This window comes from Myotis daubentonii, chromosome 3, assembly GCF_963259705.1.
Source record: "Myotis daubentonii chromosome 3, mMyoDau2.1, whole genome shotgun sequence".
Lineage (NCBI taxonomy): Eukaryota > Metazoa > Chordata > Mammalia > Chiroptera > Vespertilionidae > Myotis > Myotis daubentonii.
Window position 1 is genome coordinate 112,214,314 of NC_081842.1, and position 15,821 is coordinate 112,230,134.

At 43.5% G+C, this 15,821-nt stretch overlaps 1 protein-coding gene across 1 annotated transcript in view; it reads left to right on the plus strand.

The window, feature by feature from the left end:
* The first annotated feature begins 5,559 nt into the window (after window positions 1–5,559).
* The window catches only part of LOC132229683 (phospholipid scramblase 2-like), a 160,157-nt gene continuing 149,895 nt past the window's right edge, over window positions 5,560–15,821 (plus strand). The window contains exon 1 of the mRNA XM_059686205.1: window positions 5,560–5,568. Coding sequence (XP_059542188.1) covers window positions 5,560–5,568 — 9 coding nt within the window. The remainder of the gene's footprint in view (window positions 5,569–15,821) is intronic.

Genomic DNA, 15,821 nt, shown 5'->3' on the forward strand with positions numbered 1-15,821 from the left:
GAATGGTGAAAAAACAATCCTTAAGATCTACTACTATAAGAGACCAATCTAAAGGGATTTGCGAAGGCGCTGGGAGTCCAGGTTGCAAAGCTCCCATGGTATGCACGGTAGCATTAGCTGCTCTAAGATCATGTAACAATAGCCATTTTCCTGCCACCTTCTTAGGTATAATAAATATAGGCATATTCCAAGGACTATTGGAAGGCTCTATGTGACCAGCTCCTATTTGCTCCTGTATCAATTCATGAATATGACCTAATTTCTCCTTGGTTAATGGCCACTGATACACCCATATAGGTTTATCGTCTTTCCATTGTATAAGATCAGCATGGGGGTGAGGAGATTGAGCAGTGACCACTCCTAAAAAGGTTGATATCCTAATCCTCGTCTTCCTGGGTTTTTTACGCTTTGACCAGTCTGATATCCCTTCTGAGCTATAAACTGCTGTCCTTTGCCGGTAATAATACAAGCTTATAAACCTTCTAAGACATCCCGGCTCCATAAATTGACTGCAATTCTAGAGACAATGTAGGGCTGAAACCATCCTGTCTGTCCTTCCTCATCTTGCCACCTTAAGACTGCAGCACTACGTTGTGTGTTATCAGGAACTCCCCCCCCCCCCCCCAATTGAGTCCATAGCTTCTGCCATGGACCAACTTGGAGGCCAGAATTCTTTGCTGATAATTCTGACATCTGCCCCAGTGTCTACTAGGCCCTTAAACATTTTTCCTTCTATTCTTAAATTAATCATAGGATGGGTTTTACTAATTTCCTGTATCCAATAGATGTCTGAGCTTCCAAACCCTTGTAACCCTCTTTTCCTGTTTATAGCCTCACCTTGCAGAACATAAGGTAAAAGTAGTATCTGAGCAATCCTTTGTCCTGGAGTAATTCGAATAATATGATTACATTCTAATATAACTTTAATCTCTCCCTCATAGTCTGAATCTATGACCCCAGGCAAAACAGTTAATCCTTTCAGAGTGTTTCCACTTCTCCCTAAAATTAATCCTAAAGTTCCCGGTGGCACAGGTCCCCAGATTCCTGTAGGAACAACTTGCCAAGCCATATCGGGGGTCAAAGTGACTGCTATAGTACTGCTAAGATCTAGGCCTGCGCTCCCTGGAGTGACTCGGATCAGAGAGTCCACTGTGGGCTTTGCAGGGCAGATCTCCCCTTTTAATGACGGGGCTGGCGGCCATACCCTGTGTTTTGATCTAACGGTTGCCCATTTTTATGGAATCTCGATTTATAATGCCTGGCCCAATGGTAGCCCTTCTGGCACCTAGGACACCACGAGGTTGGATCTGTGTTGATCAGTTCAGGAGGCAGGATGTTCACGCCTTTCCCTACAGCGCCTCCTTGTGTCCTTCTTAGTTGCCTACAATCTTTTCTAAAATGTCCTGTTTTTCCAGTTATAATACCTTTTATTTTCTACGGTTACAGCGGCAGCGAGTAAATTCGCTTGAAAAGTGCCTGACCCCACATTCTGACATGCTCGAATCATTTCTGTAATGGTACTACCTTTTCTCAGAGTCATCAGGCATTTCTTACAACCATCATTGTCATTTTCATAAGCTAATTGATGAATTAAAATGTCTCCTGCTATCTCATGTTGAATCTGTCGTCTCACTGCTCGAGTGAGAAGAGCCACAAAATCAGAAAATGATTCTAAAGGCCCCTGAATACATTTACTAAAAACTCCCTCAGAGTCCCCTTTTTCTGGTAAAGCCCACCAAGCTTTCCTTCCACAAACTCTAATTTGCTCATATGCCAGTTGCACATAATTTAACTGATTTTGCATGTCATTATATTTTCCCAGTCCTGCTAACATTTCATAAGTTATTTGAGCATTCAGCCTGCAGTTTGTATGGGCTTGCTCCTGGCATTTCTCCAAAAATTCAACCTTCCATAGTAAATAATTTCCCACATCCAGAGTTGCACGAGTTAGAGAATATCAATCATGAGGAATTAAGAATGTTTCAGAAATATTATTCATAATTTCTCCTGTAAAAGGAGCCGTTGGACCATTTTGAATTACATTTTCACGTAAGGCCTTTATCATTTTAAAGTCAATTTTTTCATGGTGTCTTATTATCTGATTCGGGATCTGTGGGTCAGCTATCTGTATGATAGGAAAAGCAAGCCTTTCTTCCACTGGCATGTCCTTTAATCCTTCTCTGATGGCTTTTTGCACAGGTGATTCTATTAATGGCGAATTAAACATTTCAGGATTAGGACATGGAGGTGGAGGTGGAGGGGGCCGTGAAGGCCATTCCTCCAATTTTTCTTCCTGCTTCTCTCTAGGAGGAGCAGAGGGAACCAGCCGAGGAGGCTCCTTCTCAGCCTCTCTAAAAGGCTCTAGCAAACGCAATATTGTGTTCCCATGGAAAAACAGTTTTTTGAGGTACGTTTTTTCCTGCTGCTGAGCTTTTCTCAAGTTCTGACTAACTTTTTGGCAAGCTTTCAAGATCTAATGTACCTTCTAAAATTTTAACTCCTTAAGCATGCAAATCAAAAGTCTATAATAAAGTTTCTTACTTTTTTTTTTTTTTAAAGCCGAATCTACTTTTCCTGCCCCGTTAGCCTGGTTAAGAAAAACGTTCCCACCCAGCTTACAGATCCGGACTTCTGCAGCTGATCGTGGGCTTTTGTGTGTGGTGAAATAACCCCCACCTTTACAGTGAATTCTTTGTTCCCCACCCTGCCAGAGAAACTTAGTTTTTTCGCTCTAGCGAAACCTTCACTTCCAGAAGTCCCTGTTCGGGCACCAGATGTTGTAAATGTTCCCTCGATGTCCTGCGTGGTTCAGGGTTCAGGATCTGGAAGAGGAGCTGCACACAAATGAAAGAAAAAAGGCAAGAGATAATTTGGGAATATTGGGGGCCAGGCGGGTAAGTCCAACTCAGGAGGAAGGACTTCCACTGGTGCTCAGGCCTCACCAACCTTTTATAGTCAGAGGTAAACAAGGTAGTGGTTACCATAGTTACACAGTTCTTGTGAGTTTCACTTGTTTTGACCATAGTTACACTTCCTGCACTTCCCTCAGCCCATTAGCTTCCCAGATAAGATCTGGGGAGTGTTATAAGGTCAAGCCTAATTATGCTAAGAGGACTGTGCCCTCTAAGCTGGGACTTCTTTGTGACTTTGCCAACAGGTCAATCCGAGGCTTAACCCTATATCAGTTCCCCACAAACAACCCTTCTCAGAGAGGTGACCTTGGTTAAAACACATAGCGCTAAGAAGGGGAACAAACATATTAAGAACAGTATGCCATATACGCCAGGTCCCTTGAAACATTTGCTGTGCAGATGTTTCTTCCCTGAAGCAACTGTGTCAAGCAGCAAGGATGGGCTGGCTTCTGGCATTATAGATTGACACCACTGGATAAATCCTCTAAATAAAAAATCAGCAAAGAAACAGCAATGTTAAATGACTCACTATATCAGATGGAACTAATTGACATCTTCAGAACATTTCACCTCAAAGCTACAGAATATACATTCTTCTCAAGTACATATGGGATATTTTCAAAGATAGACCATATATTAGGACACAGACAAAATATCTTCAAATTCAAGAAGATAGAAATCATATCAAGCATCTTCTTAAATCACAATGGCATAAAATTAGAAATCAGCTACAATAAAAACAATGAAAAAAATCAAACACTTGGAGGCTAAATAGCATGCTATTCAACAAAGATTGGGTTACCAAAGAGATCAAAGAAGAAATAAAAAGCATCCTGGAAACAAATGACAATGAAAACACAACAATCCAAAAACCATGGGATACAGTGAAAGCAGTCCTGAGAGGGAAGTTCAAAGCTCTAGAGGCCTACCTCAAAAAAAAAACAAGAAAAACTGGCAATAACTAATCAGCAAGATGGCAGCGTAGGGAGTGGACCTGTGCGTGCTTCTCTCTCACAGCATCATTGAAACTACCAACTATGAGGCAAACAACCACCACTCAGAACCATGGGGAAGTTGGCCCAGTGGGAGATCTACAACTGGAAGAAAAGAAAGAAGCACAGTGAGACTGAGTGGGAGCTACAGAGGCGCCAAAAACAGAGGTACGCAGTCACATGCCAGGTGGGCTGCAACTGGATTCGAGGGTTTTTTTCAATCGGAAGTGGTTATGAACCCTCGAATCCTCTAGGCTTGCTCGGGGCGGGTCTCTGAGGCCCCAGATCCCACGGGGAGAGGCGGCCACGGCCTTGCAGCGGTCGGAAAGTGAGGGAAGCTCTGACGCGTGGCTGCTCTCCGGCACTGAGGGACACGAAGTCCTGGTGTCCCGGGGAGTCAAGGGGGGCGGAGATGCCGCCATTGCTATTTCCTCCGCGCTGGCGACTCCCTGAGATCCCGCCCTACTCAATTTACATCCCCATCCGGGCTTTGCCAGAGCCACAAGAGGAAATGACTGTGCTTTTACAAACTCTCAAATCCACTGAGCTGGTTTGGGCGGGTCTCTGAGGCCGCAGGCCCCACGGGGATAGAGGGCATGGCCTTGCAGCGGTCGAAAAGCGAGGGAGGCTCTGGCACGCGTCTGCTCACCGGCACTGGGGGACGCAAAGCCCCGGTGTCCCGGAGAGGCAAGGGGCCACGGAGACGCAGCCAGTGCTATTTGCTCCGCCATGGCGACTCCCTGAGACCCAGCCCTAATCAATTTACATCCCGATCCAAGCTGTGCCAGGTGCACAAAAAGACCCACCTGCACTTTTGCAGACTAACCCAACAAATTGCAGACTTCAACTGCTCACAGCCATGGGAGACACACTCAAGAAGCAGACCCAGGAGAACCAAGATGGCGACATAAGGAAGAGACCTGTGCGTGCTGCCTCACACAACAACATCGAAACTACTAACTATAGGACAAGCAGCTATCATACGGAACCATAGGAAAGTTGGCCCAGTGGAAGCTCTACAACTGGAAGGAAAGAAAGAACATTGAGACTGAGTAGGATGTGCAGAGACACCAAGTACAGAGCCCAACCCAACAAACTGCAGATTTCAACTCCTCTCATAGAAAGAAGAGCATTGAGACTGAGTAGGATGTGCAGAGACACCAAGTACAGAGCCCAACCCAACAAACTGCAGATTTCAACTCCTCTCATAGAAAGAAGAGCATTGAGACTGAGTAGGATGTGCAGAGACACCAAGTACAGAGCCCAACCCAACAAACAGCAGATTTCAACTCCTTGCATAGAAAGAAGAGCATTGAGACTGAGTAGGATGTGCAGAGGCACCAAGTACAGGTCGGAACAACCCCGGTGAGGTCAAAACAACCCCAGTGAGGCCAGGAAGGCCCCGGTGAGGCCGGGATGCCCCCGGAAAGATCGAGACGGCCCTAGTGAGGTCAAGACTGCCCCAGTGAGGTTGGGACGGCCCCGGTGAGGTAGAAACAGCCCAGGTGAGGGCAGGACAGCCCGGCTAGGTTGAAACGGCCCTGGTGGGGTAGGGACGGCCGCGGTTAGGTTGAAACGGCCCCGGTGAGGTTGAAACAGCCCTGGTGAGGTCGAGACCGCTCCGGTCAGGTTGAAGCAGCCCTGGTGACGTCGAGATGGCCCCGGTGAGGTTGCAATGCCCCCGGTGAGGTCGAGACGGCCCCGGTGAGGTTGAAACTGCCCTGGTGAGGTTGGGACGGCCCTGATGAGGTTGAAACAGCCCCAGTGAGGTAGGGACAGCCCTGGTTAGGTTGAAACAGCCCCGGTGAGGTCGGGATGGCCCTGGTGAGGTTGAAGTGGCCCCGGTGAGGTCAGGACGACCCCGGTGAGGTCAAGACGGCCTCGGTTAGGTTGAAACGGCCCTGGTGTGGTAGGGACGGCCCTGGTTAGGTTGAAACGGCCCCGGTGTGGTAGGGACAGCCCCGGTGAGGTTGAAACTGCCCCGGTGAGGTCGGGATGGCCCTGGTGAGGTTGAAACGGCCCCGGTGAGGTTGGGACGCCTCCGGTGAGGTTGGGACAGATAATGGGGACCAGTATAGACTGATGAACAGGGGTAGATGCAGAGGCAGAGCAACATTGAACAGACTGTCAAACTACAGTGGGAAGCCTGGGGCGTGTTTTGGGGGGGGGGATTAAGAGATCAACCGAAGGACTTATATTCATGCATATAAGATTGACTAATGGACACAAGACACCAGGGGTGGGGGTAGGGGCTGGGGGAATGTCAAGGCAGGGAAAAAAGGAGACATATGTAATACTCTTTGTAATACTTTAAGAAATAAAAATTATTGAGGAGAAACTAAGATGGCAGCATAGGGAAACACCAAAATTGCTGCCTCCTACAACAACTTCAAAACACAATAAAAAGACAAAACGGACATCATCCAGAACTTACAGGAAGGCTGGTGGAGTGGAAATTCTACAACTAGAAGGAAAGAGAAAAGCACATTGAGGGTCAGGAGCTGCAGAAGTAAAGTGTAAAGGTAGGGAGGCTCAAGAGTGCATGGAAAGGGGCTGGTACCTGAGGACGCGGCTGTCTTTTTGAATCGAGAGGGAGTCACAAGCTCCCGACTGCTCTGAACTCCGGTTCCGGGAAGTCTCTGGGGACCCAGGACTCATACGGGGAGAAACTGGACTGTCTGGCAGTGGGCAGAACTCAGAACTCGAGGGCGGCTTTCTCTCAGAGGTGCTTGCAGCAATTAAATTATCAGGACACTGAGACACGCACGGCCCCTTAGGGCAGGGCTGAGAATCCGCCATATTTCCTTGCTCCTCCCTTTGATTCCCTGAGACCCTGCCCCACCCAGGCTGCAGCAGAGACTTTTGCATATGAATGCCCTGGCCCTCTGCAACCTGAAAATTACCTAACAAACTGCAGCTGGGCCACAGACCCAGAACTTCCAAGGGAAGGCCCATGGCCCCACAGCAGCTTGCATTGCTTCACAGCTGGGCCTCATCAGGGCACCTCCAAACTCCAAAAAATGAAGGGGAATCTGCAGTTCTCTTCATAGCTCCTGATGGGTAACCTCCAAGAGCCAGTGTACCCAGTGGTCAGAGGGGGACCATCCGGATTACAACTCCTCAGATCCATAAGGGACACACAGAGGGGGCAGACTCAGTGAGCACCAAAGCCCCACTGAAGCAAGTTTTGCCCCAGAAGGGTGTCTTCAGCACAGAAGTTCTCCCACTGCAGACAAGACGATTCTCACTGCTAATTGGCCTGGAGGTCAATTCCTCCCAGTGATCCTACAACAATCAAGGCATAACTACAACAAGACTGTGCACAAAGCCCACAAGGGGGTGCACCAAGAGTGTCCACCTCAGGTAACGGGGGAGGCTGAGCCACTGCACCCTACAGGACACCTAGCACACAAAACCACTCTACCAACACAGGGAAGCATAAGAAATGCGGAGACAAAGAAACAGGTCACAAATGACAGAAATGGAGGAAAGCAAACGACTGGATATAGAGTTCAAAACCACATTTATAAGGTTTTTCAAGAATTTTATGGAAACCGCCGATAAATTTAGTGAGGCCCTCAAGAAATCTAGTGAGACCCTGGAGGATATGAAAAAAGACCAACAAGAAATTCAGCATACACTGACTGAAATAAAGAATAATATACAGAGATCCAACAGCAGACAAGAGGATCCCAAGAATCAAGTCAAAGATTTGAAATATAAAGAAACAAAAAATACCCAACTGAAAAAGAAAAAAGAAAAAAGATTCCAAAAATATGAAGATAGTGTAAGGAGCCTCTGGGACAACTTCAAGCGTACCAACATCAGAATTATAGAGATACCAGAAGAAGAGAGAGGGCAAGATATTGAAAACCTATTTGAAGAAATAATGACAGAAAACTTCCCCTACCTAGTCAAAGAAATAGACTTACAAGTCCAGGAAGCGCAGAGAACCCCCAAAAAAAGGAACCCAAAGAGGACCACACCAAGACACATCGTAATTAAAATGCCAAGAGCAAAAGACAAAGAGAGAATCTTAAAACCAGCAAGAGAAAGAAAGTCAGTTACCTACAAGGGAGTACCCATACGACTGTCAGCTGATTTCTCAACAGAAACCATGCAGGCCAGATGAGAGTGGCAAGAAATATTCAAAGTGATGAATAGCAAGAACCTACAACCAAGATTACTTTATCCAGCAAAGCTATCATTCAGAATAGAAGGTCAGATAAAGAGCTTCACAGATAAGAAAAAGCTAAAGGAGTTCATTACCACCAAACCAGCATTATATGAAATGCTGAAAGGTATTCTTTAAGAAGAGGAAGAAGAAAAAGGAACTCTTACCATTTGCCACAGCATGGATGGAACTGGAGAGCAGATAAATACCACATGATCTCATTCATTTGTGGAATATAATGAACAACATAAACTGATGAACAAGGACTGATCCAGAGATGGAGAGGCATTGATTGGACTGTTGGGCCTTGGAGGGAAGGTAGGGGAGGGTGGGGGTAAGGGGGAAAGATCAACCAAAGGACTTATATGCAAGAATATAGGCCTAACCAATGGACACGGACAATGGGGGGAGGAGGGGGGAGGGCATGAGCGGGGAGAGGAGGGGGTAACGTGGGGATAAGGACACATATGTAATATCTTAATCAATAAAAATATTTATTTTTTGTTCATATTTTTTTATTTTTTATTTTTTTTATTTATTTTTTATTGCTTAAAGTATTACAAAGGGTATTACATATGTGTCTATTTTATCTCCCCCGCCCTAGACAGTCCCCTAGCCTCCCCTATTCCCCAGTGTCTTATGTCCATTGGTTATGCTTATATGCATGCATACAAGTCCTTTAGTTGATCTCTTACCCCCCCTACCTCTTGCCCCCGAACCCTCCCCGGCCTTCCCACTGCAGTTTCACAATCTGTTTGAGGCAGCTCTGCCTCTGTATCTATTATTGTTCAAAAGTTTATAATGGTCTCTATTGTCCATGAATGAGTGAGATCATGTGGTATTTTTCCTTTATTGACTGGCTTATTTCACTTAGCATAATGCTCTCCAGTTCCATCCATGACGTTGCAAATGGTAAGAGTTCCTTCCTTTTTACAGCAGCATAGTATTCCATCGTGTAGATGTACCACAGTTTTCTAATCCATTCATCTACTGATGGGCACTTAGGCTGTTTCCAGATCTTAGCTATGGTGAATTGTGCTGCTATGAACATAGGGGTGCATATATCCTTTCTGATTGGTGTTTCTGGTTTCTTGGGATATATTCCTAGAAGTGGGATCACAGGGTCAAATGGGAGTTCCATTTTCAGTTTTTTAAGGAAACTCCATACTGTCGTCTTCCATAGTGGCTGCACCAGTCTGCATTCCCACCAGCAGTGCACAAGTGTTCCTTTTTCTCCACATCCTCTCCAGCACTTGTCGTTTGTTGATTTGTTGATGATAGCCAGTCTGACAGGTGTGAGATGGTACCTCATTGTTGTTTTGATTTGCATCTCTCAGATGATTAGTGACTTTGAGCATGTTTTCATATGTCTCTTGGCTTTCTAAATGTCCTCTTTTGAAAGGTGTCTATTTAGGTCTTTTGCCCATTTTTTGATTGGATTGTTTATCTTCCTTTTGTTAAGTTGTATGAGTTCCCTATAAATTTTGGAGATTAGGCCCTTATCAGATATGTCATTGGCAAATATGTTTTCCCACACAGTGGGTTTTCTCGTTGTTTTGTTGGTGGTTTCTTTTGCTGTGCAGAAGCTTTTTATTTTGATGTAGTCCCATTTGTTCATTTTTTCTTTAGTTTCAAGTGCCCTAGGGGCTGTACCAGTGAAGAAATTGCTTCGGCATATGTCTGAGATTTTGTTGCCTTTGGATTCTTCTAGAATTTTTATGGTTTCCTGTCGTACATTTAAGTCCTTTATCCATTTTGAGTTTATTTTTGTGTATGGTGTAAGTTGGTGGTCTAGTTTCATTTTCTTGCATATATCTGTCCAATTTTCCCAACACCATTTGTTGAAGAGACTATCTTGGCTCCATTGTATGTTCTTGCCTCCTTTGTCAAATATTAATTGAGCATATTGGTTCGGGCCGATTTCTGGGCTCTCTATTCTATTCCATTGATCTATATGTCTGTTCTTGTGCCAGTACCAGGCAGTTTTGAGAACAGTGGCTTTGTAATACAACTTGATATCTGGTATTGAGATTCCACCTACTTTGTTCTTTCTCAGGATTGCTGCAGCTATTCGGGGTCTTTTTTTATTCCAGATGAATTTTTGCAAAGTTCGGTCTAGATCTCTTAAGTATGCTGTTGGTATTTTAATGGGAAGTGCGTTGAATTTATAGATTGCTTTTGGTAGTATGGACATTTTAATGATGTTGATTCTACCAATCCATGAACACAGTATGTTCTTCCATCTGTTTATGTCTTCCTCTATATCTTTTTTCAACATCCTGTAGTTTTCTGAGTAGAGGTCTTTTACCTCTTTACTTAAGTTTATTCCTAGGTAGCTTAATTTTTTTTGGTGCAATGGTAAATGGGATTGTTTTTATAATCTCTCTTTCTGAAAGTTCACTATTGGTGTATAGAAATGCCTCAGATTTCTTGGGGTTAATTTTGTATCCTGCTACATTGCCAAATTCATGTATTAAGTCTAGTAGCTTTTTGATGGAATCTCTAGGGTTTTGTATGTATAATATCATGTCGTCTGCAAATAAGGACAGTTTTACTTCCTCTTTTCCAATTTGGATGCCTTTTATTTCTTCTTCTTGCCGAATTGCAATGGCTAACACTTCCAGTACTATGTTGAACAGGAATGGTGAGAGGGGGCATCCCTGTCTTGTTCCTGTTCTTAGGGGAAATGGTGTTAGTTTTTGTCCATTGAATACGATGTTGGCTGTGGGCCTGTCATATATGGCTTTTATTATGTTGAGGTATGATCCTTCTACTCCCACCTTGCTGAGAGTTTTTTTCAAAAATGGGTGTTGAATTTTGTCAAATGCTTTTTCTGCATCAATTGATAAGACCATGTGGTTTTTTTCTTTCAATTTGTTTATGTGATGTATCACGTTTATTGATTTGCGGATATTGTACCATCCTTGCATCCCTGGGATAAATCCTACTTGGTCATGGTGTATGATCTTTCTGATGTACTGCTGGATCCGATTTGCTAAGATTTTGTTGAGGATTTTGGCATCTATGTTCATGAGGGATATTGGCCTGTAATTCTCTTTCATTGTGTTGTCTTTACCAGGTTTCGGTATTAGGGTGATGCTGGCTTCATTGAATGAGCTTGGAAGTGTTCCTACCTCTTGAATTTTTTGTAGTAGTCTGAGGAGGATAGGTTTTAGTTCTTCCTTGAATGTTCGGTAAAACTCCCCTGTGAAGCCGTCTGGTCCTGGGCTTTTGTTTGATGGAAGCTTTTTGATGACTGCTTCAATTTCTTCCATGATTATTGGCCTGTTGAGATTTTTAGATTCTTCCTGATTGAGTTTTGGAATGTTGTATTTTTCTAGGAATTTGTCCATTTCCTCCAGGTTGTCTAGTTTGTTGGAGTAGAGCTGTCCATAGTATTTTTTAACAATCATTTGTATTTCTGTGGGGTCTGTTGTTGTTTCGCCTCTATCGTTTCTGATTTTGTTTATTTGGGTCCTCTCTCTCTGCTTCTTGGTGAGTCTGGCTAGAGGTTTGTCAATCTTGTTTATCCTTTCAAAGAACCAGCTCTTGGTTTCATTGATTTTCTGTATTGTTTTTTTGGTCTCTATGTCATTTATTTCTGCTCTAAGCTTTATTATCTCCTTCCTTCTGCTCACTCTGGGGTTTTCTTGTTGCTCTCTTTCTAATTCTTTGAGTTGTAGAGTTAGATGATTTACTACCATTTTTTCTTGTTTTTTGAGATAGGCCTGTAGAGCTATAAGCTTCCCTCTCAGGACTGCTTTCATTGCATCATCCCATAGGTTTTGGATTGTTGTGTTTTCATTGTCATTAGTTTCCAGGATGATTTTAATTTCTTCTTTGATCTCATTGGTAACCCAATCAATATTTAATAGCATGCTATTCAGCTTCCAGGTGTTTGAGTATTTTGGGTTGTTTTTATTGTAGTTTATTTCTAATATTATGCCATCATGGTCTGCAAAGACGCTTTTTATGATTTCAATCTTCTTGAATTTGGGGATACTTTGCTTGTGACCCAATATATGGTCTATTTTTGAATATGTCTTATGAGCATTTGAGTAGAATGTATATTCCCTGGCTTTGGGGTGAAGTGTTCTGAAGATGTCTATTAAGTCCATCTGATCTAGTGAGTCATTTAGGATTGCTGTATCTTTGCTGATTGTTTGTTTAGAGGGCTTATCCAGTGCTGTCAGTGGTGTATTAAAGTCTCCTACTATGATTGTATTGTTGTCGATCTTTCGTTTGATATCTTCCAGGAGTTTTTTTTATGAATTTGGGTGCTCCTTCATTGGGTGCATATATGTTTACCAGGGTTATATATTCTTGTTGTATTGAACCCTTTAGTATTATGAAGTGGCCTTCCTTATTTCTTGTTATGGCCTTCACTTTGAGGTCTATTTTGTCTGATATAAGTATTGCTACCCCAGCTTTCTTTTCCTTTCCATTTGCCTGAAAGATATTTTTCCATCCTTTCACTTTCAGTCTGTGTGAGTCCCTTCTAATGAGGTGGGTTTCTTGTAGACAGCAGATGTATGGGTCATGTGTTTTTATCAATTCAGCTACTCGATATCTTTTGGTTGGAGCATTTAGTCCATTTACATTTAAAGTTATTATTGAAAGGTACTTGTTTGTAGCCATTTCTTTTTTTGTGTGGTTGTTTTCTTTCTGAGATTTTTATTTCTTCTCTTTATACCAGTCCCTTTTGCATTCCTTGCATTGCTGGCTTGGTGGTGATAAACTCCCTTAGCCTTTTTTTGTCTGTGAAGCTTCTTATTTCCCCTTCAAGTTTGAATGATAGCCTTGCTGGATAGAGTATTCTTGGATTCAGTCCTTTGCTTTGCATCACTTTGTAAATTTTCGTCCATTCTTTTCTTGCCTGATGTGTTTATGTTGAGAAATCATTTGACAATCTAATGGGAGATCCCTTGTCTGTAACTTTCCGTCTCTCTCTTGCAGCCTGTAAGATTCTCTCTTTGTCCTGAACATTTGCCATGGTAATTATGATGTGTCTTAGTGTGGGTCTTTTCGGGTTCACCTGTTTGGGACTCTCTGGGCTTGTGTGACTTTTTTCTTTCCCACCTCAGGGAAGTTTTCTGATATTATTTCTTCAAATAGGTTTTCTAATCCTTGTTCATCCTTCTGTTGTTCTGGTACTCCTATTATTCGTATGTTGTTTTGTTTCATGTTGTCCCAAAGCTCCTTTAGGCTCTCCTCCTGTCTTTTAATTTTTTTCTCCAATTGCAGTTCATTTTTGGTGTGTTTTGCTTCCTTGTCTTCTAATTCACTAATTCGGTCCTCCTCTTCTCCTAGTCTACTGTTGATACTTTCAATGGATTTTTTCATTGCAGCTATATCACTCTTCATTTCTTCTTGGGTCTTACTTAAGTTGTTGATTTTTTCATCTGTTTCTTCTTGCTTCTTGCAGAGGTTGTCGATTTTTTCCTCCATCCGGTTTATGCACTCTAGGACCCTTATTCTGAATTCTTTTTCTGTCATGTTGCATGCCTCTGTATTACTTAGCTGCTTTTCTGGAGAGTCCTCCTTCTCTTTCCTTTGGGGGTTTCTTTGTCTACCCATGTTTGATCTCACTGACATATCTAGACGTTGAGTCGTTCAGTGGTTGCTCCCTTGGTGGCAGTGACTCCTTGGTCTGTGGTTGCTCTTCGGGTGGTTGCGGTAGCAGCTGCTCTTCAGTTGGCAGCAGCTCCTCTGGTGGGTGCTGTTCACAGCTGTGGTGGCTCTTCTGGCTGTTGGGGCGAGGTTTCACGTACAGCTGCTGTTCCTCAGCAGAGAATGTGGTGCTCAGGAGGTTGTTGTTGCTTGGATCTGCTGTGTTGATTTAAAGGCACAAAATACAACACAACAAGGCACCACGTACCAGGCACTATACACAAATATATTCACGATATTAATAACCCCAAATAAAGGTGACCACCCGAATTAAGAGAATTAGGGAATAAGGAAGAAGGAAGAGAAAAAGATAAAAGAGAAAAAAGAAAAGAAAAGTAGGGACCAAAAAAAGGAGTGCAAAAATGAAATTGGGAAAAAGGAGGGGGGAAAATAAAAGTGAGAAAAGAAAAGAAAAGAAAAAAAAATAGAGCGAAAAGAGAGAATGAAGTGGAAGAGGGGAAGAGACTTTTTATATGAGGAGAATACTCCTATAGAACAGCCATTAATCCCAACAAATTCCAGCAACAGTTCCCTGGAGATGAATGCAAACTAGAAACAACCAATAATATAACGATGAAAATAGAATGGAGAACACTAATCCCACAATAAAATAAAGAGAAAATAAAATGGCACTTTAAAAAATGGTAAAATGGTAGCAGTAATAATACTGATTAAAAATAAGAAGGTAGTAATTAAAATGGTAAAATCAGTTGATGGAAAAAGAAGAAAAAAAAAGAAAAAAAAGAAAAAAAATTGGTTTTTTAGTTAAAAGGTGAAAAAAGAAAAAAAAATTGCAGTAGTGAAGGTCCTTCCCTTCTTCTATTCTTCAGTGTGGCTCGCCTTAGACCTGCCAGGTATTCAGGAGAGTGTTGATTTCCCTGCGATATACTGTTCCTCTGTGTTGTAAACCACAGTCCTCATTGTAAAGCAGGTCGCATTTATTTCCCAGACTGCCTTATTTTGTGTTTAGCAAAGAGTCAGTTTGTGGGTCAGCCTCTGGGTGGCAGTGTTCTGGGGTTGGCCTCTGAGGCTATAGGGCCTCTCTGTCCAGTGTAAGTTCACTGCCCAGAGCTGACTGCGTAATAGTTAGTTACCGGCGCTATGTTGTTGCTGGGATTGAAAATCCCCCTATAGGCCAGACCCTGTTAACTCCCAGGGACTGATCAGGTTATCTTAATCCTTGATCTCGTACAGGGTGGAATCTGGGTGTGGCTGTGCTCCTTGCCTGGGGGCTGGGGGGAGAAGTCTCACTCTCTGGAGAGAATGGCTGCCCCAGTCCTGGGCTCAGGGGTGTCTCAGCACTCAATTCGCTGCCACCTCTCCTGGCTCCCCCTCTCTCCCCAGACTCTCCCCAGATTCCACTCCTCCGCACACTCTCCCTCTCTTCAGCACAGTTGTGTGTCTATATCCGAAATGTCCCATGAACAGGATTCAGTGAAAACAAACAAACAAACGCCGGCCACGGAAACGGGGAAGGCTTGGTTTCTGTAAGCTTCTTCTCTTACCGGGACTGCATGGTCAGGTCAGCTCTTCAGGCTTCCACCTTTAGGCTCAGTCCTCCGTGATCACAGAACCCAGCTCTCAATTTCCCTGGCGGCGCCAGGAATCCCGCGGTTCTCCTTTCCCCCGTCAGGGGCTGTGCCTGTCCCAAGGGACGCGGCTGTTTGCCACGCGGTCTCCCTCCGGCCCTCTGGGCTCCGAGGTCTGGCAAACTTTCCTGCCCAAATCCCTGGTTTTTTTACCTTTCCAGGGGAGTTCTGCTCTTCTAGGCTGCAAACCATCTCACCAGCTGAGCAATTTCGCCAATTCGGTGTGGGTGTTACTAGTTTAGCTGCTCATTCCACTTGCTCAAGGACATGACCTGGGACGTGTCTGCCTATATCGCCGCTATCTTCGGTCTCACTCAAAAATATATTTTTTTAAAAAAAGAAATAAGAATTATTAAAATAAAATAAAATAAAATGGACACATGAAAAAAAATAAAAGAAATAAAAATATTTTTATTGATTTTTAGAGAGAGAAGGACAGAGAGATAGAAACATTGATGAGACAGGAATATCATCATCATCATCA